This window comes from Condylura cristata, unplaced genomic scaffold (assembly GCF_000260355.1).
Source record: "Condylura cristata isolate star-nosed mole 26May11 unplaced genomic scaffold, ConCri1.0 scaffold00022, whole genome shotgun sequence".
NCBI classification, from domain to species: Eukaryota; Metazoa; Chordata; class Mammalia; order Eulipotyphla; family Talpidae; genus Condylura; species Condylura cristata.
The window spans coordinates 9,716,949-9,741,283 of NW_004567123.1; the positions used below are offsets into that span (position 1 = coordinate 9,716,949).

General features: G+C 34.7%; 1 protein-coding gene across 4 annotated transcripts in view; it reads left to right on the plus strand.

Annotated features, from left to right (window-relative positions):
* The window catches only part of TASP1 (taspase, threonine aspartase, 1), a 199,315-nt gene that overhangs the window by 115,177 nt on the left and 59,803 nt on the right, over positions 1-24,335 (plus strand). For all 4 annotated transcript variants that reach the window (XR_001145711.1, XM_004687161.1, XM_012728473.1 and 1 more), the window contains exon 11: positions 4,518-4,628. Coding sequence is in view for 3 of the 4 variants with exons in the window: in XM_004687161.1 (XP_004687218.1) it covers positions 4,518-4,628 (111 nt within the window). In the remaining variant the exon portion in view is untranslated. The remainder of the gene's footprint in view (positions 1-4,517; positions 4,629-24,335) is intronic.

The following is a 24,335-nucleotide window of genomic DNA, read 5'->3' on the forward strand; positions in this document are numbered from 1 at the left end:
GGAGGGGGAGAAAAAAAGAAGGATGGAGGAAGACACACACACAAAAGTATGAAAATTGAGTAAATGGAATGCGTAAGCTTTTCTTTCCTATGCAAGACCCTGCTGCTTGACCCATACCTTGGATTTCTCCTTTAATAGAGATACAGAATCTCTTTGGCAGTATAGACCAGGGTATTCACTAGAGAAATGATGGCATTGTTAAAAACACCTAAAAAAAAGAAGATACTCTCTTAACTCTTCTAGTTTCCTATAACCTACCATTCAAATCTGTATTTGTATGGTTCATGAGCTAAGAATGGTTCCTAAAGCATTGTAAAAATAAAATGGTTGACAGAAATTACATGTAGTGTACAAAGCCAAAGTATTTACCTGTGAACCTGTGTTCTGTTATCACCTTTTTTTAGTTTGATAATCCTTTGCTCATTCTGCCTTAAGAGTGTGTGTTTTATAACTTTTTGGTTGTGAGTTCATCTTTAGTGTAGATTGTGAAAGGTTCTCACAAGAGCAGGAATGTATTAAAATTCCAGCCTTTGGATGTAGGACATACTGGAGTTAGAAACAGGAAACACACTTGGATAGAGTAAAGTGAGCATAAGATGAATGTTGAAATTAATGTAAGATGACATGGCTGTGGATATTGACCCTCAGTGGATTATAAGATTGTCTGAGTAGAGTCCACAGTTCTCATTTAAATCCCTAACATTAGTGTGTAGGACATAAAAAGAGGGAACTGGCATCTGTACCCAAGTAGGAATCTAATAACTTTGGAGTGATATGACAATATACAGCACTCCTACCAACTGCTGTGTACTCTAGGGGTGGCACCAGATATATGCTCGTTAAAAATTTGGTGAAAATGTGGATGGGGAAGAAATGAAAATAAGTCCACATTTTGGAGACTGAGAAGCACCAGGCGACCATTTTCTTAGACTGCTAATCAGATAGAATCTGAAGAAATACCTCCAGAAGGTTTTTTTTTTTGTAGGTACATGGGATTTTCTACATAAACAGTTTAATCTGCAAATAAAGGATAGTTTTACTTTTTCCTTTCTGATCTTAATGACTTCTATTCATTTTTTTCTTGCCTTATTTTAATGTCTCAAATATCTAGAACCTAATTTTTCTATTCAACAATATAGAAATACAGACCTTATTGCTTGTTCCTGATTTCAGGGAGAATAATTCAGTTTTTCACCATTATGTATGATGTTAACTGTATGGGTTTTTTTTTTTTTGTAGATGCTATTAATTTCTATAAAATTATAATTGAATTTTGAGATTTGACTAGATTTGGATATAATTAGTGGGGAGGGCAAAACTACAAAGGTATGGTTTTATTAAAAGACAGTAATGTCCAACTGCAATTCTTTTTGGTGATACTAACAGCCATTGATGATTGTTTCTTGCATCAGTTATTAGAATACAGTTTATAAATAATTACATTATTGGGGTCCTCCCTGGTGACCAGTAAGCCAACCCGTAGCACTGCAACACTGTCAGCAGCCACTTTGGCACCAGTTCTATCCCCTGCCAGGGAGATAACCCACATGGTGTGGCAGACCTCTCCTGACCCACTCTCTGAGCATTGTGTTTCAATTGACCTGTCTGTTTTTCTCCCCATTCTGTCTCTGATAAATCCTCTCACTGTTTCTGCACCTCTGACCTGCACCCTAATTCTGTATGCATAAATAAATAAAAAAAATTTTAAAAATTACCTCATACCCCTGTTGATTTCTTCTTCATTTATTAGTTTGGATAATTCAATGAAGTACAACTTCCTTCATAAACTGTTTGGTTATCCTACTGTATTGTTCCTATATGATAAATAGAGATATCTTTAATTTCCTATCATCTATTAGTTTTCAGAATAGTGAATTCATTCTCTAAAGGTGAAAATGTTTTTCAAAATGTAAGTTGTGAATTCACTATGTTTTTTAGCTCATTTAATTGTCATTATCATTGATGCTAAGTGTATGTACTTTTTGTTCCCTTAAAATGTGGCATTTATCTATCACTTTTCGTCTGGTAATCTGTGGTTGTGTTAATATCTGAGACCAACAGTGCACCCTTACTTGTATGAGTAGCGACCAAAGGGGGATTACTAAAGTGCTTATTGCTAATATCTATGAATAGAACGATGTGCTTTTAAATCACACTTCATTTATATGGCAACTTATTCTTAGAAACTGGAATTTTGTTGGTGAAATCATAGAAGTGAAACGTCTCTTTGATTAGAATTTTTTTGAGAGTAATCTTTGAAGTGTCAGCGTGCTTATGTTTGTTATTGGTGATACATGTCTGAATAGAATTGTAATTTTAAGAGTTTCTTGGTAAAAATCAATCATTGGGAAAATTCTGAATATTCCTGTATAATAGCAGAGGAAAATTCTAACTCATTTTGTGTATTTTTGATGTAATGTTAACTTCATGTGATTTAGCTGTTTGACGTGACGTGAGGTCTGTATTCATAACCTTTTAAATACCCATGTAGTTTATAATATGCCAATTTCCTAACAATTATTCTTGATCTAAAGTATAACATTTCACTGTCAAACATCAAATAAATACAAAAAAGGTGTTAAAATTAATGGAGTTTCATGAGTTTAACACAGTGTCTCTACACTCTTGTGTCAAAAATGACTCCTTTTATATTAGCTTTCTTCTCATTTTTCCCCTCATTATAAAAACAATGCAAAACTTTAGCTATTGGGATCACTGCAATCCTGTTTCTTCTAAATGTAGTTACTCACAGAGATAATTAGATCTTGAAGGATACTTACATTTAAACATTACCAAAAACTACAGGAGAGCTTTTTAATGGCAAAATATCTGGTAATTTCTTTTTAACAAAAACTTTAACACTCTTTGAATGGTTTATATTTTTGACAATGAGTATGTATTGCATGTGTATGATGTACATGTGTGTATTCTTATGTGCATGCACATAGGGAGCAGAGGAGAGGGGAGGAGATATATATATATGAATAGAATATCTGAAATGAAAGGCACCAACATTGTGTAACAATTATAGATATTTATAAGGCAGGGTTTTGTTTTTTTTGGCCTAAAATCTTCCAACTGTACATACTAGCTAAAATGAGAACTCTGTATTGGTTTAATTTTCATGAATTTAAGATTTGTCTATTTAACTTACTTTGTCCACATCTTACTGATTGCTAAAAGATTCCTGACTCTATTTACGAGTGTACTGTATGTTTGTGAATATATTTTCCATATACATATTAATGACATGAGAAGACAGGCTTTGTCCCTGGTTTGGTTCAGTAATCTAAGTGGACCCTGGAAATGTTCCTTTTACTTTTTCTTTTTTTTGGTTCTAGACTTGAGTCTCAGTAGATGCTTAGACCATTTGATAACCTTTACCTATTATGTAAATTATTGGAAGACTTGATTTTCAAATAAACTAAGAGAACACCTCAGGCAGGAATAATTATCTCTTCCTTCTCCTTCTTTCCTTCACCTCTTTGTCCTCCCTCTTCTCCCTTTCCCTTTCATGTTTAAGTTTAGTTGAGCTAGGAATCATTTTTAAAGGAAAAAAGTTTAAAATAAAAGATTCCTTCTAAAGACCTTGGGTATCTGCTATTCTTGTGTGGATAATTAGACACTGATGTATAAATAGTGAAGCTGACTTTATATATAAAAACATTTTAAGGGTCAGTTAGCAATTTTTAAAAAAGGCTTACCCCTCCAACTGCTTATCAAAGTAGCTTTTTTATAGTTTGTATTTATTAATCAAGCTCTTTCTTCAGAAATCACTTGACCTACATTAAATTTCCTTCATTTCTACTTTTTAGTCAATTTTTACATTTAGAGGGTAGAAACTAATGGAATTCTAGGAAGTGCTTCACAGCATCATCATGCCTACCCATTCTTAGGGTGTCGGAATGTTGCAGATTCACCACAGGGAATTAAAATGCACTTTCTTTAGAAATAGAGTATTCACCTGTGAAGGCTATGTAAATTTTAAGAATATGAGAGAGGTACTCTCCTATTAAGTCCACTTAAAACTATTGATGTGTGGTAGACATTTCAGTGAAAAGTACATTGGGGACATTTAGGTTGCCCCTGACTGCCTGTGTTTCTCCAATGGTTCAAGTGGATGGAGTGTCAGAGGGAAAGAGGTAGACTAAGGTCAATTGAATATAAGCAAATTATTAGAGTTTTTTTGTAGTCATCTTTTGATGGAAATGAGACAGAAGCCTAGGAGATTCCTAGAAAGACAAACTAAATTCTTGTAATATGTGTGTCATTCTGGTGAAAAAAGATTTTTATTACTTTCTTTTTGATATTAGACAGTTTCTTGTTTTTCACTTACTGCCAAATCTCATTACTAAAATTACTAGAATGTTTATTGATATCATTTCATCCATCACTAATATGTTTTTCAAAACAGTTACTTCTTAAGTGGTACATAAGTGAGTTTCAATACTAGTAAGACAAGAAGGATGTTTCATAATTCTTTTCTTCAATCATTCTTGGTTTCCTTGGATTTCTAGGATGTGGGGAGCACCTTGTACGCACCATACTGGCTAGAGAATGTTCACATGCTTTACAAGCTGAAGATGCTCACCAAGCTCTCTTGGAGACTATGCAAAACAAGTTTATCAGTAAGTATAACATTAAGAAAATTACATTCTTTTACATATATATCATTTCAGTGAGCTAGCTGTGAGTTCCATGAGTCAAGTACCACATTTGTGTCTCTAGACCTTCCTCTGGGGTTCAACCTAGACTTAGTCCCTCAGTGAATATACACAGTGAGAAGAAATTTCATTGGTAATACCACTCCAGAATGAAATAATCTACATAATACTCAAACTGAGATATTAGATAAGATTAGAGTGAGAAATAGCAGAATAAAATTCAAAGAGAAATTTAAAGAATAATCTCTTTTAAAACTTTTATAATACAGTTTGATTCTTCTTTAAATATTATTATAAATTCTTTTTAAAATATTATTGTAAATTTATGGTTGCCATATCTAGCTATATAGAGTTGAAAATTTGCATGCACTCTATTTACCAAACCATAACACCAGATGGTTTGGAGGAAAGGTTCCTTTTTCTAATCTGTAGAAAGAATTTTGTATAGTTTAGCCTAGCAGTTATACTATATAATGTTACTTTGGCATACAACTATTTGACATTTATTTACTTTTCCATCATTGACCTTAACACTATGTAAAGACTTAATAAGTTGTCTAAGAAATATGCAGCATAGATAAAAATTACAGTAATAATTGTGATTATATTAATTAGGAAAAGTATCACAGAATTAACCTGGGGGTCATCTTCACTCAAAGACTTAAGATAGGATATAATAATGTGATTAGTATGTGATGAGGATAGCACAGACAAAAGTGTAGAAAAAAAAAATCACCCTATAAGTGTTCATGGATAATCATAGAACTGCCCCCAAGAAGGGGTGAGGAAAGAAAAGAAGAGCATGAGTAGACATGATAATGGGAATAGGTATGATGAGGACTAGATTCTTGCATAACTTAAAATCAGCCTGAGGTTTTACTATTCTTTGTTTTAACAGTTATCATTGTTGAATGCTATTTTTAATGGAAACCAAATTCTAGACTTAGCAACATGCATACATTTTATAATTTGCTATAACTAGATGGCCAATTATATTACGTGCATTCTCATAGCATGAGTAGAAAGGAAGAGTAGGAGGTGAAAACTAGATGCTTGGGAGTTGTTAACCTGGGAGCACGAGGGGAAGGGGGGAAGTAACAAAAAAAAGAAATTTCCGAAAAAAAATAATTTGTTGAAAATGACCTGCACACTTCACTGAATCTAAAAGCCACAGACTCTCTAGATAGCCCTACCTCTCCCAGATTTGGAAACTTACTAAGGAGTTCCTAAACTCAATTCCTTTTCCTGAGTTCAATGGTGTCTGATTCACTGAATAGTGAACTAATTAAACTGTTTTTTCAACAAACATGAACAAAAAATAAAACCATTAGACATGGGGTGTTTTTTAAATCTTTGTATGCTAATTCTGTGAATACTCTATAGTATTCAACCCGTAAACATGAAGTTCTTTTTAAAGTATTTGGAAATGGAATTGGAAAGTGAAAATTTTCTTATAAACCCTCAGGAAAATTTTCATAGAACCTGTCTGTCTATCTATCTGTCTATCTATCTATCTATCTACCTATCTATCAATCTATCTATCTCTGGATGTTCTAGAATTCCATAATTTTATTTATTCCCTTACTGAGGTTGAGGTTGTCTGTTACTTTTATCTATTTTCCCATTTATGAATGCTTACTTCTCTATAATTAATGAGTATATTTTATCCAATGTCATTTTTCTTGTTTTGTAATATATCAACTGTATCTTTTTGCATAACTTTTTTTTTAAGTTTTATTCATACAGAACTGGGGTACAGGCCAAAGGTGCAGTGGGTGGGGGTGAGAGGATTCACCAGAGACAGAGTGGGGAGCAGAACAGGCAGATCGATGGAGTATACTTCTGAGGGGAGCAGTGGGCTGGTCAGGAGAGGTCTGCTGGCCATGTGGATCACCTGTGGGGTGAGGATCAAACTCACATTGAAGTGGCTTTAGCTTCTTAGTGCTGTGCTTTAACCCGCTGCACCACCAGGGAGGGCCACATTTTTGCAGAACGTTTTTAGTGGTTGCCTTAGAGTTTCCAATATCTTTAGAACTAATCTGAGTTCACTTTCTAATATTATACTGCCTCAATAGTAGGGCAGATATAATAGCAGATATTTCTTTCTTCTTTTTTTTTTAAAGATTTATTTATTTATTCATACAGAACTGGGGTACAGGCCAGAATGCGGAGGGTGAGAGGATTCACCAGGGACACAGTGGGGAGCAGAACAGGCTGACTGATGAAGTACACTGCTGAGGGGAGCAGTGGGCAGGTCAGGAGAGGCCTGCCATGCCATGTGGATCTCCTCTGGGGCAGGTGGGGATCGAACTCATGCGGAAGTGGCTTAAGTTTCTTAATGCAGTGCTTTAACCCGCTGCGCCACCAGGGAGGGCCCAGATATTTGTAATTCTTCCATCTCATCCTTTATATCATAGCTGCCATTCATTTCAAACATACCTAAGCATACACACACACATACATTTGTGCACAAAATCAAATACATTGTTTGCCCTTATTTTGAAAAAAATTTAAACCAATTAAGAATAAGAAAAATAGAAGTTTATATTCACTTTTCAATTATTCTTTCTCTTATATTCTTTTTAGTTAGCCTACTTTTATAGTTTATATCAATTTCCTTTTCTGAGGAATTTCTCTTAACCTTTCTTTCTTTCTTTCTTTTTTTTTCTTAAAGATTTATTTATTTATTCATACAGAACTGGGGTACAGGCCAGAGGTGCAGGGGTGGCGAGAGGCTTCACCAGAGACAGAGCGGGGAGCAGAACAGGTAGATCAATGAAGTACGTTGCTGAGGGGAGCAGCAGGCAGGTCAGGAGAGGTCTGCAGGCGGGGATCGAACTCATGTGGAAGTGGCTTTAGCTTCTTAGTGCTGTGCTTTAACCTGCTGTGCCACCAGGGAGGGCCTGTTAACCTTTCTTAAAAGGCAGGTCTACTGACAGTAGATTTCTAATGTCTATTTGAAAAATTTTGTATTTTATTTTCACTTTTGCAAAGCAGCTTCTTATATTAGAGATTCATGGTTCATGTTTTTTTCCTTTCCACTAAATAGTTCACTTTACTGTCTCCATCATTTTGGGTAAAGGCAGACACACTTCTTACCCTGTCCCTCTGTGGGTAAGATGTACTTTTCTTTCCCTTGTCATCTTTCAATTTTGTTTCTTCATCTTTTGATTTTTTATACTTTAGCTTTTTATTTGCCATTTTTATTTTTTAAGTTTTTCTCACCCAGTGTTCCCTGAGGTTGTGGGATATGTTTTTGGTGTCTGACATTAGAAACTCAATTAGTGCTTAAAATATTTCTTTTGTGGGCTTCTCTTGGTAGCATAGGGGTTAAGGTCTCAGAGCTATCAAGACATCACTAGCTACTGTGACATGAGTTTGATCCCTAGCCAGGGAGTTACCCACATGGCACAGCAGACCTCTCCTGTCTCACCTACTGCTCCCCCCAGCTGTGTATTTCAGTAGATCTTCCTGTTCCGTTCCTTACTCTGTTTCTGGTGAATTTCTCTCACTCTCCTGACCTTCTCACCTACATCCCAGTTCTTGTATGCATAAATAAATCTTTAAAAAATATATATTTCTTTTGCTCCTTTCTCTCCTTCCCTTTTGTTATTCCCATGATGTTTATGTGATACATTTCTTGGATAGTCTATTCTGTTTTTTAATTCCAGTCTTTTTCTTTGCTTTTCCAGTTTTAGAAAACTCTTTAGAGATATTCTCAGCCGCAGAAATTCTTTCCTTAGCCATGTTCAACCTGTTAATGAGCATATAACATATGATTCTGTTACAGTGTGTTTGATCTCTAGCATTATTTTTATTATTAAACTTTCCAAGTCTCTGTACCTTATCCATTATTTTATATTGTCTACTTTGTCTACTAGAATCCTTAGTGTATTAATCATAGTTGTCTTAAATTCACTGTCTGATAATTCCAATATCTCTGTAATACCTGAATTTGGATTTGATGCTTACTCTATTTCTTCCAACTGTGTTGTTGCCTTTTGGCTTGTCTTGTAATTTTTCTTGACAGCTGAACATGATTACTGGTAAAAGGAACTGTGGTAAATCAGCGTTCGTTATGTGGTGGTGAGAAGCATTCTATATTCCTGTGATAAGGTCTTGGTCTTTTAGTGAGACTGTGCCTCTGGGCTGTGAATTTCACAAGTGTTTGTTTGATTTTCACTCCCAACCGTATGTGGAAAGTTGGAGCTAACAGGAATTGAATATGTCCCAATTTGGTTAGACTGTTAAAACTCCAGCAGGATAGGATCTGGTAAACGTTTCTCTTGAAATTGGGCCTCGTTACTAAGAACAAACGCTCTGTTATATTTGAAAATGGTTCCTTTGTCCCTGCCCTTGGTGGAAGTATTTTTCTCCAGTTTTCACTGTTAATATCTGATAGAATACCAAGAGGTAAAACTTATAAAAGTGTCTTTTTCCTTCCCCTGCTTTCCCTTCCCCCTTGCTAGTTTTTAACGCGCAAACTTGTCTATACTGGGACTTTAGAAATAATTCAGTTACAATTCTGTTTTGTTTTGTTTGCCCTAGCATAATTGTGTAGTTTTCTGCCTATTGGTTTCTATTATAGCAACTAGTGATTTTGTGTGTGACCATCTCTCCATTTTGGGGGTCAGTGGTTTACAAATTGTTGATTTTATAGTTAATCAATTTATCTGTATTGAAGTAACATTTTATTTTAACATTAAATAAGTTTCAGCTATTCACTGTTAAGAACTGACATGTGTATATACTAGGTAAAGTTCACTGCTAATAGTCCAAATCAGTCTTTCATTGTACCGTTGTCCTCCACTCCCATCTGGTATCCACTAATAGATTTTACAGTAAAAATTATTTTTGTCTTATTTAGTTCATCTTTTTGTTTGCATACTATGTATGAATGAAGCCAGTTTTTGTTACTAAGATAATTCCTCTACACTTATCTGTATTGCTACAAATAGCAGGACTTCATCTTATGTTTTTTTTTTTGATAGCTTAACAGTTCTAGCGCACATATATAACACATTTGTATCCATTCATGAATGATGATGTATATAAATCTTTATACCATTAGGAGTTTATTTTTGTGTATGGTGTTGATGAATATCCCAGTTTATTCTCTTAAACATGTCTTTCCAGTTTTCCTAGAACCATTTATTAAAGAAATTGTCTTTTTCCATTTCATGGTTATAGATGTTTTTTCACAGATTAGGTTTGGCATACGCCTGGTTTTATTTCTGGGTTTGGTTTTATTTCTTTCCCATGGTCCATCTATCTTTATGTATTCTTTAAGTTTGAACTCAAGTAATGTGAGGCTTGTATTTCTCTTCTTTTTCTTTGGGTTGCTTTTGCAATTTAAGGCCATGTAAAGTTTGCAGTTTGGCTCCATATAAATTTCAACATCTTTGTCCAGTTTCTTTAAGAATTGTTGCTGGGATCTGTACAATTGCCTTAATTGTATAGATCATTTTAGGCAATACAGTCTTTTTGATTTTATTAATTCTGCCATCCATGAACATGGAATATTCTCTTTCTCCTTACGTTACTATCTAAGTCCTTTTATAACATTTTTAGTCTCTTTGTATAAGTCTTTTATGTCCTGTTTGGTTGATTCTGAGTTATTTGCTTCTTTTCTTTGAGGTAGCCATAAATAGAGTCATTTTCTTAATTTATTCTATTTCTTGTTTGTTGTATATATAGAAAAGCTATTGATTTTGTTTGCACTTTTGTAGCTTCCCACTTGGCTGTATTCATTTATTAATTCTGATAACTTTTGGAAGGGGTTTTTAAGATTTTCTATATATGATATCTTATCTTCAAATATGATAGTTTCTCTAATTTTCCTGCTTGGATTCCATTTATTTCTTGTAGCCTGACTCCAAATTTCTAATACTAAGTTAGCGGAAGTTATGTTTTATTTAAGTTTACTTGTTTTTGTTGGGTTCTGTCATACTGAGACCTGTTTGTGTTTGTGCTATGTCAACAGAATCATGAAGGTGCTTGACAAATCTAGCTACCATCTGAACATTTTGTATATATTGTTGGCTCATGTTTGTGGTACTGCCAATATCCCTCCTATGTAGGTTCCCAGATATAAGTTTCACAGATATGCTCTGTCTCCCGGCAGTGCATTTCATGCATTCAGTACCAGGTATGTGGGATGACGGTTGGAGTGGGAGAATGCCATGTAGAGTGCCTTTTCTATTGTTTACTTACTGAGAATCCAACCTGTTGGAACATCTAATTCTATGAGTTATGCCTGGTTCAAGGGTGCATGCCTCGGTTTTCATTCCCCCTATTCAGTCCTCGGTGTCACTTGTGCAGATTGTGCTGGCCTTTGAGGTGGAAGGCATGACCCCATCAGTCTGGACCCAAGATATTATACTCTTTTTGTGTAGTGTCCCTCTGCTCGAGAGTGAAGCAAGGAACCTCTGCTCATAGTTTTTGATCATGATCCTGGTTTTTTTTTTTTTTTTTGATGATTTTTTAAACTGATGTTTAGTTTTTATCAATGATAAAAATCATCTTACTAAAAGATTTTGAAATGTCATAGTAATAACAATCTGATCTTCCTGAGTATGAAAGGATTTTAAAAACAATTTACACGAATGATCAAATAGTTTGTTTTCTTCTAGAACACTCAGTGGCTTATTAAAGTAAAGATTGTTTTCTTATTCTTTTGAAATTTGAAACAAGAATGAAATTATTTTAAATATAGGATTCTTTAAAAATCTATTTTTGACAAATGAGACTTTTATGTGATAGAATGAATAGAGTAAAATTAAAAGATATATTGAAGTTTGAAATGTTTTTGTTTCCATTTGGATTACAATTATGCCAAGATCCAGAGCTTTGATTCAGCTTAATGCAGGAACCATAAAAGAGAATTATGAATTTGTGCATTTTAAAAAAAATACTAGTTCGTGTATAACATGTAATACCCATAAAAATTGGTACTATAAAAAGAGTGCCTTAATAATACTTCATGCTTACCAGCTGATTATAGACTAAATGCTTATTTAAGTAGGGAAAAGGAATAAATAGATTTCTTTTTTAGTTGTGCTATTTAAATAATTATACACACGCATAAAAGTTCTTACAGTGATTCAGATGTGACCTTTCCTATTCATGGTTATTTTTGACTGAACATGGTTTCATGAATTATTCTTTTTTCATGTAAACTGTGGCTGTACGTGTGGTATGTGAACATCAGGGTGGCATTATAGTTTGGTGTTCAGTTCTCAACAAGTAATGTCACAGTAAATTTTTAGTTGGTTCTGCTTACTACTATGTATAGGTTTATAACATGTTATCTGTAAATGTCTTATTTCCCTTTTCTTCTATTCCAATTTCTAAGTCATATTAGTATTATCAATATATAATCTATGTGACTATCTTTAAGAAATTCTATATGTATTTACAGAATATGATTGCTCTACATTCTTTCCCTTGGGTAATATTCTTAAATTGTTATTGACATCGTAATTTTACTGTCAAATGCAGATATACCATTAAGAATTGAAGGCAAAGGAAGTCTGATTTTATGATTTTTTTGTTGTCAAACTGAGAATTTATATTCAATAAACTTTTTATTATGACCAGATTCTTTTAATATTCTGATTATTTATGACAATTATCTTACAAGCTTTAATCTCTTATCTGAGATCATGAGCTTTGTTTTGTGAATTTCACTATAATTTAGAAAATTCAAACATGTTCTCTTTATCAGTGTATTTTAAAAATTTCTCTCCATATTTATTATGTATGTATATCTATACATATATGTATATGTATATATATGCATGTGTATACACACACAAACACACACATCTTTATCAAACACATTTACCCCCCCTGTATAGATCTCTGAAGCTTCTGGGACTCCTAGGAGAGTTTACTTACCTATTAAAAAGTGTAAGAAATTTCTCCTTCATTGCTATAAACACTAATACTTTAGCTTGTTGTACTCACCTGTCCAAATTTCTAAATAGGGAAAACAAAAATTAGGCATCCCCATAAGTTTTATTCTTAGCTAATTCTTGGATCATAGGCTTTTATTCTTAAGAACTTTAAACACCAACTTTTTAAACAAGTGTTAGCTAAAAGCTATGTATGTATGAGGTACATTGTTTGCTAGTGTGAGAGATTTGCAAGTAAAGAAAAGTGTTATTATGAAGAAGTTGCCATTCTAATAAGGTATATATACCCTGCATTTGCCTTTTTTTCATCAAATATATATATATATATATATATATATATATATATATATACTGATTATCAGGGTGTGTACGTGTGTGTGTGTGTATACTGATATAAGTCCCATACTAAATTTCAGGAAATAGTAATTTCTATTCAGAAACTTTCTGATCTGTAGAATTGGTAAACCTTTGACTGCAAGTAATCCACTAATGCTGGATAAAATATTGATGGTAAAAATCACAGTTTCAAAATGAATAAGTGAGAATTTTCATTGAAGATGGTCTTACATATATGAAATGCACAGGGACTTAAAAGAAGTAAGTGAAAAATTTTTCTGTGGGAATAATCTTTAAGTTCAAATCTAAAGGAAGTGCTTAAATATGAATCCAAAATAAAACACACATAAATGAGAATTAGGAAGAAAAAGTATATATGGCAGCAGAAACTTTGGACAGATTACTAGACACTTTACATATTCAAAATATGAAATATGTATGTTTTGATATTAATGTTTTTAAATAGGTATAATCATTTTGGAAATTTGTCATTATTGTAAAAAGTAGAACATGTACATACCCCTTAACCCAGGAATTTTAATCCTAGGTATGTACACATATGACAGGTAACATGCATGAGCATATGGACAGCACTGCTTTTTCCCCTTTTTGCTTATTTTTTATTTGTATAGCATTTCTTACAACTCTGTATGTGTTTTAAGTGTACAGATTCACCTGTTTTCCAATGTATATTACCACACCATGCCTACCACCAAAGTACCCAAAATCTTGTATCATAGTCCATGGTTTCCCAACCCCCTTTGTTTTTCACACTCACCCGCCCCCTCTTGTAACCTCAATTCTTCAGTAAGATTCTAGTTTTTTTTTGTTTGTTTGTTTAGCTTTGTCTGTTCCTTTGTTTTGTTGCTTTATATTCCACATGATTGCAACATCTAGTATTTGGCTTTCTTCTGACTTATTTCACTCAGCATAATACCTTCAGTTCTATCCATATAATCACAAATGGCCAGATTTCACCTCTCTCTCTCTCTCTGTTTCTCTTTTAATAGCAATGTAGTATTCCATTGTGTATATATACCACATCTTATCACCCATCTATCATTGGGCACTTAGGTTGTTTCCATACCTTGATTATTGTAAATAGCAGTTGTTTTTCCTAACAGGAAAAAAACAAAATGGAAGCAACTCTAATGTTCATCAACAGGAAAATGCTATGTGGTTATGAAAATGAATGCACTACAATGTCAAACATCGTATTGGTGAACATTAAAATTACAGTATTAGGACTCTCCCTGGTGGCACAGTATGTTAAAGCGCAGCACAATGAATGAAGCTGGATGTAGTGGCTTCAGCACAAGTTCAATTGCAAGCCAGGGAGGAGACCCACATGGCCTAGCAGACTTCTCCTGTTTCGACTGCTGCTCCCCTCAGCAGTGTACTTTTATCAATCTGTCTGTTCTGCTCCCCACTCTGTCTCTGTGGATCCTCTTACTGCCCCTACACCTCTGGCTTGTACCCCAGTACTATATACATAAATAAATACATCTTCAAAAAAATTGTAATATTAAGGTAAAGAATGTCATTTGCAAAGAACTGCAGTTAATATGTCACCATTAATATAAGTTTGCAAAACCAAAAGTATCTAATTACATATGACATATGATGAAATAAATGTAAAGGAGATTGAGAAGTTATTGAAAAGTAGTTTAAGATAATGATATCCTCTGGGAGATAGAATCTAGGGGTTCCTTTCAGTATTAGTAATGTTAGAGTTTTCTAGTTGGTTAATGGATTAATGGACATTTGTTCTGTGAGCATGCTTGATAAACTGTAACATTTTTTGTGTTTTATTAAAATTTAATAATTAAGTTTCTACTATGGTAGAATAGAAAAGGTGGAGAAATTCACTAGATGCAGAGTGAAAGGTATTATATAAAATAGACCAGAAAAAAAGTAGTGAATGAAGAGGTGACTTCTGTAAGAAAAATCTTGGGCTTGTTTCATGAACAGCTAATTATATGATCTAATAACTGGACAGGTTTATATTAAGGAGAATGGTTTAATCCAAGTGAAAAAATAGAATATAAAGTAGTGGAGAACAATATAGAGTTTTGGCAATAGGGTGTATACTAGGATAGATTGTTTGGTGTGGAGGGGAGACTATGGAAGTATAGCTGCTAATTTGAAGGTCATGGAAATTAGAGAAGCAAAACCAGAATGAATAGAAAGGAAAATCAGGCACAGATACCCTCATAGTATCTGAGACTTGATTACTAGTTGAGGATGGTATGGTAAAAGAAGCATTTAAAATTACTTGAGTTTTGATTCTTAGGAATGTCGAATTGCATACTAATAAAAGATTCTAAGAATACCATTTATGGAAAATAGTCATATAAAGAGAATGAGATTTATTTTAACCTTGTTGGTATAAAAGCGTTTGTTGGAGTAAAGAGTCAGTTGTTTATACAGAATTGGAGCTTGAAAAGGAAATTGATATTCTGGTCTTGTCCTCATAAGTTGCTGCATCTGCATGAATGGATGATCTAGTTGATAACATTGTTGTGTGTTGTCTCTTCAAAGTGGTCTTTCCTAATCATCCTACCTAAAGTTTTAACTTCTTTTCCTACCCTTATAGTAGGCTTTATGTTTCTTTTTAGCACTTCTTGAATTTTTCTAGGTATATTTGATTAATAGTGTGTATCTTTAGTAAGGCTTATACGTATAGAAAGCAGAGATTTTGTTACCTTTCTTCCATTATTATATTTCCAGCAGCTAAGCCAATGTTTAACCAGGAGAATATTTGGGGGTGGGGAGTAGGTGGGTTATGATATCTTGAAAGAGGAGAAAAGAATTGAAGGTTATATCCCTTAGAGGGCGTGTCTTTTCTGTATGTTTGGGAAAATAGTACTTTGTGAAGGAGACAGAAAGGAGAGATAAAATTGTTGCAAATGGAGGGGATACTGACTAAATTCCAGAGACAAAGTTATTTTTGACATAACCAAGAGATTTCTTGATGTAAATGAATGTTAAGTAAAAACTGTTAAGTTTAGGCATTAACATATATGAGTCAACTTTCAAGCTTGTGCAGCAGTAGGGTAAGAAAAGTAGCTGGATACAAAAAGATCCAGAAATGGTGAATAAGCCAATATCTTTGATGACAGATTGTTTATGATTCAATACGTGAATGCTGTTCTCATATTTTCACTTTAAACTGTGTATAAATATTATGCAAATTTATTGAACAGTAATACCTTATTTTTCATTATTTTCACCCTATAAGTGAAATATATCTCATGGAAGATCACAGTGTTACAAGATAAATCATGTATTTCTTCTCAGTGATATGGGATGCCTATGTAAACTCCGCGAATGTTGTGGAAAATTTGTAAGGGGTATTGGGTCTAAAATCTTACTTCCTGTAAGCATCAAATATTCCTTCTTCCTACTGAGTTCAGGTACCAGAGTTTAATGTTGGGACACCACAGGCATGCCATCCAGTGTCATATGTATTTTTATTATAGTCCAAGCTCTTAAGTTGCCCATCTGTTTTGAACACTAGATGCAGTGCTGTGTGTGGATTATCCTTGAGACAGGGTCACAAATCAGGAAAATTTTCTCTTTACTTTTCCAGTATAGAACCTTACATAGAGGTACTTCTCCTATTGTTAATATTCAGGTGTTTAAACTCTGGTTAGTGTAAGCATTCATATTGCTTTTTATCCTGATTAAGGATAAGGTGGATATTTTGAATATCATAGCCTTGATTTGCAAGTCATAGTTTTGTCTGTCTGGAGAAACAGGATGATATGATGAACTGGTTCTCCCCACCAGTTCAGGCAAAAGTTGTTCTCAGGCTCAGAGTTTTGCCAAACAAAAAGTTTACCACTTGTAGTTCCTAGCTGAAGATCACCGCTAAGAACATTTGTTGAAAACAGGAATTTTAATACTTGTGACAAATAAGAGGAAAATAAGATAATTTGTAAAACACTGTCTGTCTTAACTGTTCTCAGAATGTGACTTTAATACCTATTAGATGATAGAGATGTGGCAATATCAGGTGATAGATTAGCTTGTTACTGGAAACTAGCATTGTCCATGTGTAGAGACCAAATGTGTTCATACATCGCATGAAAATTTGGTAACTTGCTACATCCTTGGGGTGAAAATTTAGTATTAAATAAGCCAGGGTTATTGTTTCTTTCTTCTCTGCAAGTGCTTGCTACTTGCTGGGGTTTTTCTTACCTCTGTGGTAGGTGTTCTAACAGGAAGCTTGTGGTTATATTTCATAGTTGGGTGTAGCTGCAGAACTCAGTAATTTTCCTTTTTTTCCCCCCACTGTAGCTCCTGAGCTCTCAGCCCTGGCCATTTGAGTCATCCCTTTGCACATCTACTCTTTAGTTCATTCTCTGGTCTGGATGCCTCCTTTGTGTACCCTTTCATATCCAGCCAGTGTCCAAACTTCAATGTTCTCGGGTGGCTTTCGTATCCCTTGATTCAACAACTGTAGGTGGACTCCTTATCTATCTCCTTACAGCAGCTACCCTGTCCTGTTGCACTGCCCCAGTATTGCTGCATATGCTACTCAATTGCTAAGCTGAGGTATGCTTAGTCATTTATTTTTTTTTGGGGGGGGGTGGCTTATTGACTTTGCTCACTGTACTTTATAATAGTTATGATTATAATGGAGGAGGTGGCCTGGTGTCTTCACTGTCACCACTTTGTCAGTCCCTCTCTTTGCCAAATTTGATTTTTCAGTGCAGATTTTATATAAGAATCAGAATCATCACTATATGTGAGAAACTTAGAAGTTACTTTTTCTGGTTTGACTAATGTATTATTCCACGAGAAGAATATTGGGATAAAAGTCAGCAGCCCCGATCTCTTTTTCTCTTTGTCCTTATGAAACATAATTAAAAAGCTTATTGTTGTATTGAGTTACTAACAGAATTGATCAGCTAAATAACAAGATGGAAATGTCAGAAATGGGTGGCAGGGAGCAGAAATGGAATTTTGTAGGATTTTGTGCATTCACAGCAAGTTAGTTTTCTCCTTGTGGCCTAAGTTACCTATTTACGCAATCCTGGAAATCCCATATATTTTAGACACTTGCAAATTTTTAAATAGCAGAGGATGCTTATGTTAACTTTAGATTTGTTTATAGTCAGGCTTCTGGGTAACAAAGAAAAAAAATTAATTAGAACAAAATTTTGATAACTGAAAATAATTTTCGTTAGTAGCCAAATAATAAGCCCATTGTCACTAAGGAATTAACAAAAACAACTCATAAGCAGTTCCAAGTTATTGTAAAAAGAACCATAGTTTTGTTGCTGGTCTATTTGAATTCAGAGTTGACCAGTGTTAGAGACCATGGACTGGATTATAAAGGTTGGTGCCATCACAGAATTGGGAACTACTGAGCTATTCACAATAGGTACTTTATTTTGAATTGTCTGTTAAAAAATGTTTATGAAGTATTAGGTTGTAATTAAAACCACACAAGGAATTTGTTTCAACCCATGTTGAAAAACAGAAAAAGAAAGATTTTTGTTTCCATATTAGCAATTTTTTCTTTCTCCTAAGGGTACTGATTAGGTGATCAAAAACCTTTTTTGTCTGTTCCTTTAGTTTGTGAGCATGTGTAGAAAACCACTAATATTAGTTACAGTAAACCCAGAGCGCATAATTATAAGGTTGCAAGAAGGAAAGGAAAATTAAATCATATGAAGCTGAAGGCTGAGTTCTACAATATATTGACTGATTAGATTGAAAAAGGCTTAAGTTACATTTAGTGGATGTGGGTAAAAATAAATCCATAATTATTATAACATTCATAATAGATTTCAGAATTGTTTTTATAGCTGTAAAGTTTCATCCCCTCATTGTTACCTAATTTTTAAAAAGCCATCAGATATTTGAGAGTAACAATGGTTTTGAGCCTATGAAATCCACACATTCATGAGGGAAGTATAGTATGTAAATAATGTTATTGTTAATTTTTTATTGATATGGTAAAATACAGTTCATTCATTAGCATGTAATTGTGGGCAGCTTATGCTAAGTGCTTCTCCTAATCCACCTGATCTCATCTCATTGTCACTAGTGATTTTCTGTTATTTTACTTTTCTTCTGGGTTTGTATTCAGTTTTAAACTGGGTAAGCTCACAATGTCTTCTTTGCTTTAAGTAGCAGATTTATATCACTGAGATAAATCAAGTAGTAGAATACATTATGTAAATTTGTGATTAGGAATTCTATAATTGTAGTTGGGTGAATTTTGAATGTGGTTGCTATTTTAGTGTGTGTGTGTGTGTGTGTGTGTGTGTATTATGAGTACATTCACACACAGTTGCACTAAAGTAAAAAATAATACTTCCTTCCATTTACATCAACATGGATGGAGCTTGAAAGGATTATGCTCAGTGAAATAAGCCAGAAGAAAAAAGAAAAATATTGAATAGCTTCATTTACGGGAGGAATATAGGGGAACCAAATAAGGGATTAGGAAAATAATAACAACAACAACAACAATAATAATAAAACAGAACTAGCAGTAACCATAAATAAGAGCAAGGAGGAGGAAAAGGGGTCAAAATGGGAGAGAAGAGCACAAGAGACTATTGTGATGGCTCATGGGTTAACTGGTGGTGGGAACTTTATGGGAATACACAATGACGTAAAAGATATACATTTTAAAAATATTATTAAAAAAAAAAGAAAAAAGAATCCGGCCTCTCTTTCTTTCCTCCTCTCTTTTTTCTTCTTATAAAATACAATGTTCAGAAGAGCTTCATGTTGTATTTTGTAACTCCTTTCATACAAAGATACAAAACAAGTGACAGTTTTCTGTATTCAATCCAAATACTTACTGACTGACAAGAAATAAGAATGATTTAAGTGAAAATTAACTTCTTTTGATTGTAGGATTTTAAAGCAACAGCACTTTCAACAAAAATATTTGGCAATGATTAGGCTGGTATTCAATATACTTTTTAAGTATTAGTGAACTTTAATAGATTAAGTGATAATATTTGGGAGTCTAACAAGATGACATCAGAGTAAAGAAGCTGGAATTGCCTCCTTTACATACAAGTAAGTTGCAACAGAGCAAAACCAATAATCCCCAAAAGATACACAGACAACTGCAGTGCACTACTATATACTTTTGCATACTTATAAAGGATAATGGCTTAACTGAAAGTGGTAGGAAAACTTTAATTGAGCTGTGTTTTTCAAGATACCAGAGTATCTTACTGAGTATCTTACAGAGTATCTTACCTGCTCTTACAGAGGTAGGAGCAGCTGTGATATAGATACCCCCCTACAGTTTTTAACTAAGGGTAACACCTACATCAAGCAACACTGGTCTGGGTAAGGGGTTGCACAGAACTGTAGTGTAGGGCAGAGTATGCATGATAGAATAATTCTGGGGCAGGGTTGTGGAGTAATGATTACTGGCTAGTATCTGAAGTTTTATATATAGAATAGCTGGAGCCCTATCTAGTGGGGAGAACCCACTTTATACTAGGCTCCCACTTGTAACCCCAGACTAGGATATTCAAACACCTATTACACCACCCAATTCTAAAACCAAGGCAACAATTGAGCATTCGTACCACCAATGGTACCAATGGTAGCTCGATACAGTAATTGACGTAGGAAAGTTCATGATAAAAGCAATAAATCTTTGGGGTTTAAAATTGCAACCAAACTGTTATATTTAAATACACTTAGGAGAGAATAGTTTGGTTGTTGGGAGTTGGGAAAACATCGTTCTTTAGCTTGGTGTCTGAGGCTCGTTATTGGGCAGGAGCTGCACAGTGGTCAGAAAAGAAGCCTACAGATACTGAGATGTGTGCCATCCATGCTAGGAGAGTCACCATCATGCCCAAAGGCACGCAGCTGGTTTGGCAGATATAGGGAGAGAGCTCTCTTGTAGTAAATTGTGGGCAGTCCTTTGGTTTAACGTGTGACTTCTTTTGGTAAGAAATTATTTGTAATACATTGTGTTTGTACTTAGGACATTCCATTTTTCACTCAGGATGAGTGTAAAAAGTGACTGTTCATGAACCTCAGCGAGTAACAAATTAAAATATACAAAGGGATGGGCTGACAATAATTCTTGGTTTTCTTGAGGCATGTTTGTATATTAATATCTGATGCATGTTTGTTAGGTAGCTACAAGGTACTAGAACTGATAAATGTATTCAGGGTCCTTTGAACAAAACAAAACAAAACTGGCTATGATTTGATGCAAGTGTTTAGCAATTTTTAACTATAGCCTGCCATACTGTAAAAAGAGCCACAAGAAAAATGAAGTAGAAAAGTAGATTATAAGTACAGAAGAGGAGTTTGCAGTTTTTGAAGATAGTTGGGAAAGTCTTCCTTTAGAAATTGTCATATGAATAACAATCCAAAGTTACAGGATGGAACTGTGTAGCCAATAGGGTGAATAATATTTCTAGAACAGCATGTGCAAAGGAGACAGCAATGTTTCTGAAGCGATTAGGGATGAGCTCGAAAATGTAAGTATCATTGTGTGAGGGACTTACATTGTAAGATGGGAGCCATGGAAAATTTTGAGAATAATAATGTAGTCTGGCTTAGCTTGTGGGGCCATTTGATTGTAGTTTTGTCAAGACAGGGGGAACACAAATGGAACCTAGAAGACAAAGTTCTTTGATGTCAGTCTATAACAGGCAAGCAGGAAATATAATGGTGGCATGGACTAGGGTGGATGAGAGATATAGATAGTCAAAAATGACTTGATTTTTAGCCTAGAGAACTGAAAGAATTATTTTTTTGTTTTGTTTATTAATATAGGAAAGTCTCCAGGAAGATTTACTGTTGAGAGAAATATGAGCAGTTGAGACAATGTTTATTAAATGTGCAAGTGGAAATGTTAATTAGGCAATTGCACATTCAAGTCTTTAGTAGATGGAAGGCCTAAACTAAAATTTAAGAATCAAGAATCAACAGATAATATTTTAAAATGTATGAAATTATCAGGAAAATAATATTGATAAAAGAAGGTTCTGAAGCCTCTGGAACATTGCAAGATTAAGGGTAAGAAGAAGAAATGAAAACATCAGTGACACTGAAGAATTCAAGCTGCTATTCTTTCTGGAGAAAAATCCAGGCTCTTGTGAAGTCCTCAGTATCATAAGCTTAGAACATTGAACAACAGAGTGACCAGCAGGGCAGACAGACACTGTTGTTGAGCAGCCAGGAAGATGAGGACCAGAGCTGGATCTTTAACACTAGCACCCTGTGGAGGTTTTGGGTGACCTTAGAAAGAAGGTTTGGATAAAAATTCCAATTTGAGTATGTAAGGGAAGAGAAGAGGAGAAAAATAGGAGACAGTGAGTACAGACAAATTTTTCAAAAAATCTTTCCTAAAAGGAAGAAGAGAATGGTGTGATACTAGGGGAAGTAGGTGGGTTTTTCAGTTTTGCTTGTTTATACCAGAGATAAACCACATAATGTTTGTTGTTCAAGTAAGTAAGAAAGGTAATGGTCCAGGAGACAGATGAATGTTGTATGTATTTGAGGACAGCTGCAGATAATATGAATTCCAGAATGTGAAGCCCTTGAGTGACTGAGAAGAAATAGAACTAATGAATGGGCAGAACCATTGGCTTTAAAGGACCATGAGCAGTTCATTTTAGTAACAGAAAGGAATACAGTGTCCATGTGCACAAATCAAAATGTGGGGGTTTGATGAGGTTCTCTCTGATTGCTTCTGTTTTTCACAAGAAATTGGGAAATAAGGTCAGTTGCAGAGTTAGGATGGAAGAGGAGATACTGGAATTTTGGAGAGAAATGAGAAGGTATAGGTCAAATTTGGAAAATGTATATTGCTGGGCAGTATGAAGGGCTTGATCATGAATCTAGAGGGTGGTTAACATGGTAGTGTGATTCCCCAGTCAAATTCACTTTATGTGAACATAGGCATGGGATTTTGCTAGGAGATTATGATGAGATGATGAATAAGAGCAGGATAAAATAACTGACAGATTCGTCAGGGAATTAATTATAATGGTGAGCTCTGACTTCTTTTTTTTTTTTTAAAGATTTATTTATTTGTACATACAGAACTGGGGTACAGGCCAGAGGCTCAGGGGCGGCGAGAGGCTTCACCAGAGACAGAGTGGGGAGCAGAACAGGCAGATCAATGAAGTACACTGCTGAGGGGAGCAGCGGGCGGGTCAGGAGAGGTCTGCCACGCCATGTGGTCACCTCCGGGGCAGGCGGGGATCGAACTCATGCAGAAGTGGCTTTTGCTTCTTAGTCGCTGCGCCATCAGGGAAGGCCGAGCTCTGACTTTTTAACCACCAAAGAGAGGAGCGCTTGAGAGGAATTAAGTGACAGGTTAAGGAATTGTTGTTGGATACTAGAGGGGGCACACTGGAAATTTAGGGGTAGTGCTTGAGATACTTGCAGGCAAGGTCTGAGGGAGTTATTGGTCATCCCAAAAGATAAGGGATCATAAAGTAAAGTGAGTGATGACAGAGCAGAGAACAATTTTCTTGGGAAGAAGAGGTCAAACAATTGAGAAGTCAGGCAGTTGGAAGGATAATATCTGTGTCTTGAATTCACTTAGGATTATAAGAGAGTAGATTTCAGATAAATGATACAGAGATGTGAATCTTAAGGAGTAATGGAAAAGACTTAGGGGCCAGAAGATGAACTGTCACATGAGCCAGTCTGATGAATGGAAACTTAAATCTTGTGAAGGGTCTGTGGGCAGCCCTGAGAAGGAAGACACTGCCATACTCCAGGCACAATATGAATGTTAATATTATTTCATTGAAACTCATTTACATTAGCATGAATTTCAAACTTTGCATATTCCTAATAAGTGCAGAAATTGTCAACTCTATTCCAATTAAAATGGCAAGAAATACACATGGATCTCTAAACTCAGAACCACTAACATTTTATTCTGGCAAGTTAACCTGCTTGTCTAAAAATTTACTGCTTTCTTTCCTTTTTTTTTCTTTTTCTTTTTTTCTTTTTTCTGAACTGTGCCATTTGCTGACATAAACCTAAAACAGCCATGGGGTCCAGGAACCCTGAGACAGAATCTACCCAGATAGGTACAGAAAATGAGTTCTCCTTATTTCTTTAGCCCAGAAATTGATGTGTAAACTTATGTATGAATTTGAAAAAAAATTTATTACCAGCACACCCCTTTTTATTGTATGGTATTGTTTACCATCAAAAAACATCATTCACCCAACTGTCCATATAGATCTTGCTTTGTTCAAAATGGCTCTGCACTATGTGTGCTCCTTTGAAATGTTTTGGATTGACCACTATTTCTAACATTAACCTTTTGGGTTACACACTAGATTAAGGTTTGTGTTTCACCACTGACTGGACTATATTTAGTTGTCTCTTTTGGTAGAGATGTATAATTGAAAATGTACCAGTGAAAACATCCCTCTATCTCCTCTTC